This window comes from Nicotiana tabacum, chromosome 3, assembly GCF_000715075.1.
Source record: "Nicotiana tabacum cultivar K326 chromosome 3, ASM71507v2, whole genome shotgun sequence".
Taxonomy (NCBI): Eukaryota; Viridiplantae; Streptophyta; class Magnoliopsida; order Solanales; family Solanaceae; genus Nicotiana; species Nicotiana tabacum.
Window position 1 is genome coordinate 56,060,735 of NC_134082.1, and position 12,187 is coordinate 56,072,921.

Genomic DNA, 12,187 nt, shown 5'->3' on the forward strand with positions numbered 1-12,187 from the left:
TGTATTTGATATTCGCAGAGCATGTTTATAGATAGAGAACACACCTTTTGTGTATATAAATAAAAGAAAACCTGAAGCTTTTATCTCTTATGTATCCCTTTCTGCTTTGCTTTTGACCGGGCGGGCTGGTTTCGGAGTTGGCGAGAATCCTTAGATTTGTAACATGGTTCCGGAGCCAGTCAGGCAGGCCCGGAGGCTCTTATACGCTTGGTTGATGCGGCCTTTAGTGAAAGCTAGCATTAGAGCTCTTATACTTTGATCAGCTACTTTGGGTTGAGTCTCCGAGTCAGGTTTTGACTCAAACCTACTTGACCTTCAATCTTTTGTGCCTGCATGGGCGGATGATAATGGATCTTACGCCTTGCCCTTGGGCATTTGTATTTTAACTATTTTGGGTTCAGTCTCCAAGTCGGGTTACGACTCGAGCTTAATTGACCCTCAAGTTATTTTTTGTTCCTGCATGGGCGGATGACAATGACTTTTTACGCCTTGGGTCGAAGCGACCTTTTAGGTATATGGCCTTGAGGTTCATAAAGCTGGCAACGGTGGCTCTTATGTTGTGCCCTTAGGCATGTATAGTTAACTATTTTGGATCCGGTCTCCGAATTGGGTTACAACTCGAGCTTATTTTAATCCTTAACTTTTCAATTTTTAAGCTAGCAACAGTAGCTCTTACACTTTTGGTCGTTGTGACCTTTTAGTGTGCGGCCTTGAGGCTCATTTGGTTGGCGACAATGGCTCCTACACTTTTCCCGTAGGCATATGTAGGCTTTGGTTTTCCCTTGTTAAGGTCTTTTTTGAATTAATTTTGCCTGACCCATCATCGGTTCGGGAAGAACCACGATTTCAAGTCGTTAGCGGCGATGTTCGAGAACCTCGGAAGGATTAGATTGTAGGCTGAGTAGCTCGGAGCCTTGTGATTTGGAGCTGACATGGTTGAAGCTCGTTTGCCTATTGAGGGTAGCCTGTTTTAACTGGTTCTTTTCGAAGTAGATTCGAAGTAATGACATCTGATTTTGTTAGTGACGGTCAGGCATCCCCGAGTCACGTTAATTTGGCTGGTGCAGCCGTTTTGACCGTAGTTATTTGTGTTTGGCCGGAGCCATTTTTTGGTCACGAGTGTAGTAGTTTGGCATCTATATTGAAGGTATGCCTTTTTAGGGGTCTTACAAATTCGATATATAGCCTAAACTTTGGGATCGAGTTTATGCCTGTAATAAGGTCTTACAAAATTTTTCATGCCTGTTGAGGTCTTACAGTTTTGTCATGCTTGTTGAGGTCTTGCAGTTTTTTCATGCCTATTGAGGTCTTACAGTTTTCCATTGTTATGTAAAACAGATCTGGCTAGACCGAGTTGGCCCGCTCAAGGTCTTACGGCCTCGGGTTTTTCAGTGAATGGCGATTGACGACAGTGTCCGAGTCATCGAGTTTGCTTAGGCTCAAAGGCCGTTACTCATGAGCTCAGAATTCCCTCGTTGGAGCCTTATGAGCACGAAGTTCCGACCCTGAGGTCGTGTGGGTTGAAAATCATTGATGCTATGTCTCCATGTATTTTCGGGACGTACTTGGCGGAGGGATCCTTGCCGTGAGCATGCTGAATTTTCTTTTGGAGTACGAGATGCTTTTGGAGAAAGACATTCTCTGATTGCTTTGGCGTAAATACATGTCGTTGTGTTACCGTAAGCCTGGCTTATGCGGACACGGTTTGTTCAATCATTTGGCCCGGTACATTACTTTCCTACTGGAACTTAGTCTGTCGTTTCCTGGCCTTTCCGAGCGGATAGAGTCTTCAAGGGGGTACTTTCCCACGTTCGGAGTTGATTGCAAGAGAAGTTTTGAGCATTTGTTGAGTTTGTCAGATCATCTTTAAGAGGCACGTCGCTCCGTTAAGAACCTTACTGGCGAGACCCTCTTCGGGCTGGAAGTTTGGCTGAAGGGAAAGAGTGCGACGGGTGCCGTTAAGGCCTTGGGATCTTTTGGTAGGGTTAACACTTCCGGATACCCTGGCCGGGTATCTGCATACAAGTTAGTGTAAAATAACGAAGGAGGGAAGTGATCTTACATTATCGCGAGGTGCGTATGTGATGTTCCGAGGCCCGATATGTCCCTGCCATTTTGGAGCGAGGACTATGTACAGCCCTCCGCTGTGTTTAATCGGGCTTGGCCAAAAGCATGGTTTGATTACCCTTTGACTCGTTCGATAGTGGAGATATTGGTGCCAGCGCTACGTTATGTGACACGAACATTCCCCTTGCCGCGTGTTGCTCCCTGCTGAAGGTTTTAATTCCGTCCCTTGCGGAGGGTTTCATCCTTTGGCGAAGGGGGGATGGTGCTGCCTTCACGCAATGCGTTCGCGGTCATCTGAATAAGGCATTCATGCCTTATGCCTCCTTTGATGATACGGATCTTGGCGTTCCGATCTGGGCCAGCCGTGTTGACCGAGAGAATGGTCTTTTTTCATGCCATCTCGATCGACGTGTGGAATCCTCTAAAGATTCGAGAGGCGGGCATGACTTGGTCCGGCAGTGCAAGCCGCCCTATCATCCTCGGCCCGACGATGTTGCTCGAGCCACCTGAATTCATGAGCACATGTTTTATTTGAAATGGATTGAATGAAGAAGAGGGTGACCAGGCGTTGGTGTGAGGCTGAGACACTATATCGGCGTCCTCTTTGCTGAACGTGAGGGCATCCTCGGGAATACATCCCCGGATTCGCTTTTCTTTGGTGACGGGCATTTTTACCCTCCTTTTTATAAGTTCTGGGAGATTATCGTCGCTCCCCCACTATCATGGTAATATGTCGCGTCCCACTCGCTTCGTTCCTCTCGGTCGCCTTCATTACTCGGAACTGAACTTGAGCCCGATCGCTCGACAGTTCTCGGCAGTGATGTTTATTGAGTAGCTTGGCTTTTTCCCTTCTGAGCTGGTGGCCATCTTTGGCCCCATGGCCGTGTGTATTATATAGTTCACATACCAAGCTATGATTCCTCTGAGAGGTATCCGACTGAACAGGCCTGGGCCCTTTGGTGTCCCCGATTTTGCTGACGGTGAACACGATGTCTAATATAGCGATGCTCAAATTGTATCCTGATGGGCGAGACGCCCTCACTGGCCTTGTGTCCCCATCGAATCTGTCTCTATTGACGATTCCTCGAGGATATTGTCCTCGATCCATTCCCCGATCGTAGCGAGGTAGGTTGCGTCTCGAGGCATTCTTCATATCTGCAGCGTACGACTGGTGTCTCTCCTTGTTTGGCATCAGTTTCTTTGCCAGGGGCCTTCTTGGGTATACTGAGTCCGAGGGGGCTCCCGACTGATCGTCCACGACCCTTATTTGCGACTGGTGCCAGATGAGGGCGTCCGACCAGGTCTTGGCTGGATACCCGATCATGTTTTGTTTTAACTGCCTTGAAATCACCGGGCTTTGATTGTTTAGGCTTTGAGTGAAGGCCTGCACCGCCCAGTCGTCTGGGATCGGGAGTAGTTCCATTTGTTCCATCTAGGGACGAGGTGCAAATTCTATAAATATTTCATTCTCCCTTTGCTCAATCTCGGATGTGTCAGGCTTTCTCATCGTTGTTTCGATGGCACCGGTGCGTGCCTTCATAAAGGAATCCACCAGTATGGTAAGTGAGTTTATGGGGTTGGGATCTAGGCTATGATGCCGCATCATGGCCCTCTTAGATGGCATTTCTCCAAGCCTCTTCAATAAGACGGGCTTGGTCTCATCATCTTGTGTGTCATAGCCTTTCGCTGCGCATGTATAGGCAGTGATGTGTTCATTGGGATCTGAGGTCCTGTTGTACTTTGGGAGTTCTGGCATTCTGAACTTCTTTGGAATGGATTTCACAGCTGCTTCCTCTGGGAATGGCCATTGCACGAACTTCCTCGAATCTACACCCTTTAGGATCAGGGGCGCGCCCGAGATTTGGTCGACTCTGAAGTTATAAGCTTTGACCTTTTTATCGTTGGCTGCTATCAATTTCTCGCCTGACTCGATCCTTTTGGTGAGGTCCTCCAGCATTTTCACGATGGCAGGATCGGCTACTGATCTGTTGTTACTTGACCTCTCCGGTACCTATTCGGCCGGGGGAGTAGTTTTCGGTACTACTATGCTGTGAGTCTTCAGGTGGCTTTGCAACTGAGAGATAGCCAACTGTTGTGCCTGCAACATTTCAAAAATATCATGAAGACTAACTTCCTGTACTTCTCGAGCTGGGGTTTTTTGGATTTCCTGTCGGTCGCCATGTTGTATGCTTCTGTGGGTGTGTGAGGTTTCGTCGACCTACTGCGTGTCTTGTGAACCCGTGCCCACTGGAATCGGTCCAGGTGCGTTATCGGGGTTCTATGGTGGCGCATCAATGACTAGAACAGGCACACCATTTTCTCCGTAATTTTCAAGGTAGTCATTCTCACCTTTGTTTACCGAGCCAGACATTTTAATCTGAAATCAAAAGATCTTGGACAAGAAAAAGCGTGAAAGATAACTTTCGTTTGTGTAATGAAACCAGAAAGAAAATAATCACTATTATTTTTAGCCCCACGGTAGGCGCCAAACTGTTTACCGTGAAAAATGGTAACAACAATTAAATTTGTAAATGAAACTCTAAAAATATGTGATCTATTTTTATGCTAGTTTGTTAGAGTAGTTGATGCTAGGCGTATGGAGTTTAATGATGAAATACAAGTTAAAATAAGGTAGTAATCAAACCGAGGGGCTTGCTACCCGGGCTTCGGACTTGGTCGATGAAAGGTCTTGAAGTCGATACGGCTCGGGCTCGAGCTATCAGGGGTAGCCGGGAAGAGGATAACAATTAGGATATAATCTAAGAAGGCTCTTTATAGCCAATATCACGTAGCAAATGAAGAACAATTATATAAGTAATAGATGGAAATAATAGCCTCGAGCGAGTAAGTTAGAGAGAAAAGATATATATTATTGATCGTGTGTAGAATGGTTGGAGCAACGGAAGCCCCTTACAAAGTGGTGAGGACTCCCTTTATATAGGAGGAGAATCCTATGATAGTACAAAGTATATTAATTGTAAAAGCATGGAGATGGGACGGCTAGATGCGATGTCTCGATAAAGGCTCCGGGTAGGCCGGCTCAGTCAGACTTAGCCGCGTGCCTTGGGAATTTCCCGTTTTGCTCTAACCTCGATCTTCGTTTTCTTTGAGACGGGCCTCGACGAGCCCAAGGAAGGGAACTCGGCCGCGACTCCACGTCCTTGGGGCCTCGAGACATTCTTCTGAAGTGACTTGATAGCAAGAAATTAGGTCCTCTGATTTCGCCGCATACAACCAGAAAATCTTCAGCAATGGCCTAAGTCCATTTTTCAACCCGTTGAGCATCAGAAACACACCGAGCCCCCTGGACCTTAACTAAACATACCAACCAATCCTAAAACACCATAAAAACTTAGTCGCTCCCTCAAATCACATCAAACAACACTAAAAAACACAATTCATCCTCCAATCCAAACCTAATTAACATGAAACTTCCAAATTCGATAACCGATGCCGAAACCAACCAAACCACGTCCGATTGACCCAAAATTTTGCACACAAGTCATAATCAATATTACGGAGCTATTTCAAGTTCCGGAATCGGATTCCGACCCCGATATCAAAAATTCCACTAACGGTCCAAATCTCTAAAAATTCGACTTTCGCCATTTCAATCCTAAATAAGCTATGGACCTCCAAAACACAATCCGGATACGCCCCTAAGCCCAAAACGCCCAACGGCACTAACGGAATCGACGGAACTCCATTCCGGAGTCGTCTTCACAGAGTTCTGACTACAATCCAAATTCTAAGACTTAAGCCTCCGTTTAGGTAACTAAGTGTCCCAAACACTTCCAAAAACTAAAATGAAACCTTCCGGCAAGTTAAAATAGTAGAAATAAATATGCAAAAATGCAGTTAATAGGGTATCGAGGCTCTAACTCTCAAAACGACTGGTCGGATCGTTACATGAACTCTCCTCTAGCTTATTGAGACCAATGGATCCCTTTCTAGTTATGTTGTTGCAAAGACATCCTACATTACTAAACTTTCTCATTAGGACTGACGCATCTGTTTTTCCTACCTATCTGCTTTATTATCGTTTCACTTGTGGACATCTGTTGTTCGAAGAGAGTATGAAAAACAAAGGGATTATAATTTTAATTTTTTTTTTTTTGAAGCAAGAAACAGTAACTGTGTCATCTTGGACAATAGGCGTTTGGATAATATTTGGTAGAAGGAAAAAAAAAGTGTTTGAAGTTAAAGTAAAAACAAAATAGCAGATACTAGAATATCATTTATCAATCACTCAAATTATAAAAGAATAAAAAAACTTCAATTCTAATTGGCCCTAATTAGTCTCATCCTATATTTTGATAAAAGGCAATTGGAAAGTTGAAACTATAACTATTTCCTTGTATCTTCAGGACTAAGAAATTAGTAGCTACATGGACTATACCATGAATTTCCAACCATATTCCTAGGAATCCACTATCTCCTCTACGCATTAAACAAAGACCTGTACCAACTTGTTTTCTGTCTCCACATTCATTTGTCAATTCATATACTTCAAGTCTACGCCCTTGACTCCCCACCCTGCTTCACCCCTTCCTCTCGGGCAATTCCAATTACTAAAGAGAAAAGATGATCCCAGAGCAGTTCCAGAAGAGGCTTAATGCCTTTTACATAAATTGGATCCAACACAAGAAACAACTATGGGGAAATTCTGATGTTGTGGTTATTCACACCCCACCAAAATTGGCCAAGTTCTGCAATCCAAAATCATCCTCCTTCTTTTTATGGCTCTTAGGTGATGACTTTACCGATACAACTGTAATCTTCACTCCTTATGGAATTTACTTCCTCTGTACCCATAAAAGCTTTTCCAAGCTCCGTGAATTTTGCTCTTGTGTCACGTTGACACAGAAAATCCCAACATCAGTTCAACTGAAAGACAAGACCGATGATGGATTCTTGATCATTGATGCTACGATACGTGACGCTAGAAATATTCGTAACGAGAAGGCCTTTCTCGATGTTGATAAGGAGTGTCCGTTTGTGGTTGGTTACGTAGAAGGCGAGTACCCAAAATCGAAGCTTTTCTTGAATTGTATTAATAAGTTAGAACCAACTAAGTATCAGGGCGCCACTGTCAATTTTGGTCTTGATGTGATGTTTAACGTGGCTGATGAACAAAGTGTTGGACCCTCCGCGCGTTTGGATGAGAAATTGGTCTCAATATCAAAGGAAAACGAAGCTAACCAGTCACGTAAATCTGAAGAAAAGAATATATTGCAGGAGTCTTGTTCACTTATGGACTATGATTTGGAGCATAAATTGCAATTAGATGATCCAGTCAATTATTTGTCAAGCAAACTAGAAGAAAACAAGATATTACTTGAGAAGGAGAAAGTTTATATTGCGACGTCGACTTCACTGATGGATGGTACAATATCAGGAGATGATTTCACTGGCAGCTTGAGGAAGGATTCTGTAGTTATGGATCATGACGATGATGAAGATTGGATGCTAATTGAAGGAAAGGAAGAAGGACAAGAAACAAACGTGGCTAATAAACTCAGCTGGAAAAGGTATTGCTATTAAGAATGTGTCCATCTTTATTGGAGTATTTCATATATTCTGCTGTAGGCTCTAACTTTTAACTCATTGTTTACTGTTTTATTAGGTGGATCACGGATAAAATATCAAAATCATTTGGTCTTAGGGATAAAACGAAGATTAAGGCTTCTTCACACTAATGTGCCTGTGCCTGAGGTCTCTTCTCATTAGTTGCTAGCATCACTTTGTGCGTCCCAGTGCTCCTGCTCTAGTTTCGTTGTTGTTGTTGTACAGTTTGTGATATTGAAGTAAAAATAAACAGGACGGCAAGAGTCCCACATTGAAGTGTGATTAGCAAAGTCATCTTATCTTTTACCGTTAAGACAACTGGTAACAGGCTTGTTATATATGGTAATGCCTCAACCTTACTTTTTTCTATTCCTTTTTTTATTTTTTTATTTTTTATGTTCTATCGTCCTTTATCAAATTTCTATTGTAACATTTTTTACCTTCATAAAGTTAAGTTTGTTCATAGTTTCTTGTTCAACTATTTTTCAGATGTGGCTTCTCCGGTTCTCATATACTTTGATGACCTTCCATTTTGTCATATACTTCCTAACTGGTAATCAGGAAGCAACTCCCTCGATGAAATTAGTTTTGCATTTGAAAGAAGCTGTGAGTGATTATGTTAATTTTGTATCGGACGAATACTTTGGTGCGAAAATGTTTACACAAATTGCCCGTACGGCTCTCGTAGTCCCACCTGACTACAAGCCAGCATTCTCTTATCCCACGTTTTCTAGCATGATTTTCTGCCTATGTCGAAGCTTGCCTCAAAGGCTTAGCTTCTTCTGTGCCGCCCGTTTTATGCCAAGGCTTCAGCCTTGTCCTTTTGACATTTTCCTGTGGCTGGATCTTGTCCTTGCGCACTCCCGGGGTTTGGCTACGGATATGTCAGTCCCTCGTTCGGCATCAAGCATAGCTCTTGAGTGCACAGTCCAATCCTCAAGCTTGACACTTGCCTTGTGCCTTGGCACATGGTTGTGCTTTGCCGAGTAGGGCAACCATCAATCCTTGGCCTTTGTCATGTGCGTCTTTCATAAGATGCCCATGGTGGTCATATGGCATTGCCCAAACATAGCTCTCTCAACATACTACCATCCCGCATAGTGCAGCGTCGTCCCACGACTGCACGTCTAGGGCAACGAACCCTTGCTTGCAAGGTTGAACCTGAGTCATGCTCACGAGTCAACACACGAGGCTCTTACAAGTGGTGACTTGAGTGTCCAATCGGCATAGAAGTATTTATCCTTCCCTATGGTAACCTCCAGGGCCTAGCCATTCCATATGCCAAGCCTCTAGCACTAGTTGTGCACTCAACGCTAGCCCTGGGGCGTGGCGTCATCCATAGAGTTCCCGAACTCGTATAGATACCTTGAACACTCCTTAGAGATGCCTAGACAGGCCCTTTAAGGGTCCCCTCTCCCCCTTCCCAAGATTGCTCACTTGGTGCAGCTCAATTGCAGAAGGGAGGGGGAGAGAGGGGGGGGGGGGGTTAGCTGAGCATTCAACATTGTCCGCCTTATATATGCTTAAAAAGAAAAAGCACATGTTTCCCCATTTAACATGTTTTGGCCAGGGAATCATAATGGACCTTTTTCTTACTCCAACCTCCGAATGAGATGCCGTTTGTTATCAATAATTTGTCTTGACTTCCTTCACAACACACTTCTATAAAGTTTCATCCCATTCCCATATCCGAGGAAAGAGATATAGCCTTCGCAAGATTAAGCTAATTACGACAAGGCCACTAAACTTGGCTTAGTCAAGCCCATAGGTAAACAAACTCCAAATGACGCCGAACATGGAAAGCATATATAAGGACATACTAGGAACTAGGCTTGCAGCCAAAATCCCTAGATTTCACTCATAACTCGACAATGTGCGGTGCTGACACTCATGGCACGCACCTGGTCGTCGCCCATAGGCTAGACACTTGGGCTCCTCCCAGGTCCTTGTTATACTTCTTTGGTGCTATTAGGACATGCAATACAACATATCTAGATGGTTGTTGCCACCCCCAAAGTCCCTTTGCCTGATGCTCCTTCTTGAAACACATCGTCAGCACGTGCCGCCTGCATGGCTGACACTCGCACAGCCTGCGGCACACAGCATTACAGGCGCCAAGAGTCAATAAAGGCAGCCCGTAACAGATCACATGCCCGCGGAACATGTCCATGATAATCTTGATGACACTGTTGGAAAATGGGTTATTAAATGCTTAATTGCTACATGTGTTATGAGCTCCATGAAAAGAATTATTTGGGACAGGAGCTCAATCTAGTAACCTACATTTTACTCTTGAAAGAGAAACTCGAAGCGAAAATGAAGAAATAACTTTCTGATTTTCACATAAAGTACAACAACAAAGCTAAGTAGAGCTTCAGAACAAAGTAGAAGAAACAAAAAAAATAGATAAGGACGATGCAGATGCTATACTCCCTATTACTACATTGAGATACTACAAGAAATTGCACTTTCAATTCAAATTCCCAACTTTGCCAATCCTCAAGTAAATTGGGAAAACTACAGTTTCTGGCTTTCATCCCAAGCACTATTGAATTTGTCAACAACGTCATTAGTCAAGAGCTCAACACCCTTCTCTTTTGCAGTTTGATAAGCTGACAATGACTTCAAGTATGTGAAATAAGAATCCAAATACATGGCTCTCTCAATCTTGAACTGGAACGGTCCATTGTGACCACAATCATCCACAGGCTCAAATGGGAAATCAATCGTTTTGTATTTTTCATCCACCAAATTTCTTGGAGATTCCCAGTAAGGTCCAGCATCATTATAGTAAAATTGATCAAAAACTGTATCCACTGAGCTGTTTACTCGTGGCGTAGTGTAGGACCAGGCAGCGATTACTCCATTTGGTTTCTTGAGCACCCATTTCACTTGTTGGTAGAAAGTTGGGAGATCAAACCAATGCAGTGCTGCAGCAATTGTTATCAAATCTACACTTGACTTTGCTCCTATTTTGCTTTCGACTTCAGCCATTGACATCTTGGGAGAGGTACAAACGTATCGAACATTAGGTAACCTGGTTGCATATTGCAACTGCTTAGGACTTGTGTCTGTGGCAACTACTCTCTTCTATAGCTTAGCCAATTGAGAAAATTACACAATAATTTTGGAGCAATTAATTAGAACAATACCAAATATTTGGAGCAAAAAAAAAAAAAAAAAAAGATGCTACGACACTAGGAAATGCTTGTTTTTAACTCTTTCTTGTGTCTATTACAACGCTTACAATTTATCAACAGAACATTTATGTTTAGATATGACAGTTTAAGAGAATTGTTGATGCAAACGCTCATCGTGTGTGATTACAGTCTTAATATAATGTAAGAGAATATATTAAAAAAAGGGAATTATTTGACATTAATTACTACTCCTAACTAAAAGTATTTCCTTCTTATTCTAAATTGTTTACGGTTGGGAATAAGAAGAGTCGCTTACAGATTCAGCAGCCTGGCCATTACCAGTGCCAACATCCCAAGCAAGGTTATGACAAGGTGTCTTTGAAGAAATGAAATTGAACAATTCTTCCGGGTAACTTGGCCGACCCTTAGAATACAGTTTTGCCTGCTTAATGAACAATTCTGCCATCATTTTGTCACTCTCGCTCTTAATTTGATATGGAGAAGATCTTAAGACATTTTTCCTTTTATACATGGAGATTAGCTGAATGGAAAAATTGGTGTTGTGTATAACTCTCTGCATTAGGTTGCGGGTAGGGTGACTTAGAGCTAATAAACACGTGCACATTAGCTGAAATGGAACTCCTCTATAGTTGTTCCTATTAAATCCTGCAATAGATTTGTACGAATCCGTACTAGACGGTTAGACATGGGTCCCAATAAGATTCTTTACTATAAATAGAAATGAAACTTATTTAGGGTGCTCCTGCTATATAAAGTGGACCACCCCAATCATTTGAAAACATCATCAATCATTGGCAAAGAATATACTCTCTTACTTTCTCGTTCATTGTTCATCAGAAATGTCTTTTAGCTTTATTATTCTTATTTTACTGTTCTCGATCCATCTCGAGGTCACTTTGGCTCGAGGTCGAGACTGGCCTACATTCTGGTTTGGTTTTACTTATTACTTTCATTTATACTTCAGATTTCTTGGTTATTAATTAGTATTGAACTAAATCACGTATCTTTAAAACCATAAATCAAATTTAATTGTTACTCGTATTTTCAAGGTAAATAGTTTGGTGGCCACCGTGGGGCTAAAGATAATAGTGATTATTTCAGAACTGATTCTCATAACACACGTTATTTTCACACTTGTTCTTGTCAAGAATTTTTTGTTCTCAGGTTAAAACATGTCAAACTCGCAAAACGCACCTGTACACAACAACGATGGTCTTGGGTTTCATGGGGAAAACAATAATGTAGGGGTCAGTGTACTACCGATAAACCTTGGGGAAGTGCCAAATGTGGAACTAGTTGATGTTAGTTCACACATTGCTTTGAATGCAGATCTAGGCGCAGACCCCAGAGGAAGTGTACGCGGGGAAGCCCGATCTGGGGGCCAAGAAACA

General features: G+C 42.9%; 2 protein-coding genes across 3 annotated transcripts; one reads left to right on the plus strand and one right to left on the minus strand.

Annotated features, from left to right (window-relative positions):
* Window positions 1-6,447: 6,447 nt before the first annotated feature.
* Window positions 6,448-8,302, plus strand: LOC107795473 (FACT complex subunit SPT16). 2 transcript variants are annotated; one of them, XR_001650108.2, is made up of 3 exons: window positions 6,515-7,598; window positions 7,694-7,977; window positions 8,125-8,302. XR_001650108.2 is itself a non-coding variant. In XM_016618116.2 (2 exons), the coding sequence occupies exons 1-2, from the start codon at window positions 6,652-6,654 to the stop codon at window positions 7,764-7,766; spliced, it is 1,020 nt and encodes a 339-aa protein (XP_016473602.1). In that variant the 5' UTR covers window positions 6,448-6,651; the 3' UTR covers window positions 7,767-8,113. The 2 variants fall into 2 exon arrangements, 1 of the variants encoding a protein (XP_016473602.1); XM_016618116.2 differs by lacking the exon at window positions 8,125-8,302 and having other exon boundaries at window positions 6,448-7,598; window positions 7,694-8,113.
* Window positions 8,303-10,017: 1,715 nt separating this feature from the next.
* LOC107795474 (uncharacterized) lies at window positions 10,018-11,483 on the minus strand. Its single transcript, XM_075243621.1, has 2 exons — window positions 11,092-11,483; window positions 10,018-10,725 (listed from the first exon to the last, which is right to left on the minus strand). The coding sequence occupies exons 1-2, from the start codon at window positions 11,398-11,400 to the stop codon at window positions 10,153-10,155; spliced, it is 882 nt and encodes a 293-aa protein (XP_075099722.1). The 5' UTR covers window positions 11,401-11,483; the 3' UTR covers window positions 10,018-10,152.
* Between the last annotated feature and the right edge of the window lie 704 nt (window positions 11,484-12,187).

Bases quoted from the DNA above. Each gene is read 5' to 3' on its own strand.
- LOC107795473 (XM_016618116.2), top strand. From the start codon at position 6,652: ATGATCCCAGAGCAGTTCCAGAAGAGGCTTAATGCCTTTTACATAAAT. The intron at 7,599-7,693 runs GTATTGCTATTA...CTGTTTTATTAG, and splicing joins AATAAACTCAGCTGGAAAAG to GTGGATCACGGATAAAATAT.
- LOC107795474 (XM_075243621.1), bottom strand. From the start codon at position 11,400: ATGTGCACGTGTTTATTAGCTCTAAGTCACCCTACCCGCAACCTAATG. The intron at 10,726-11,091 runs GTAAGCGACTCT...GCTAAGCTATAG, and splicing joins ATGGCCAGGCTGCTGAATCT to AAGAGAGTAGTTGCCACAGA.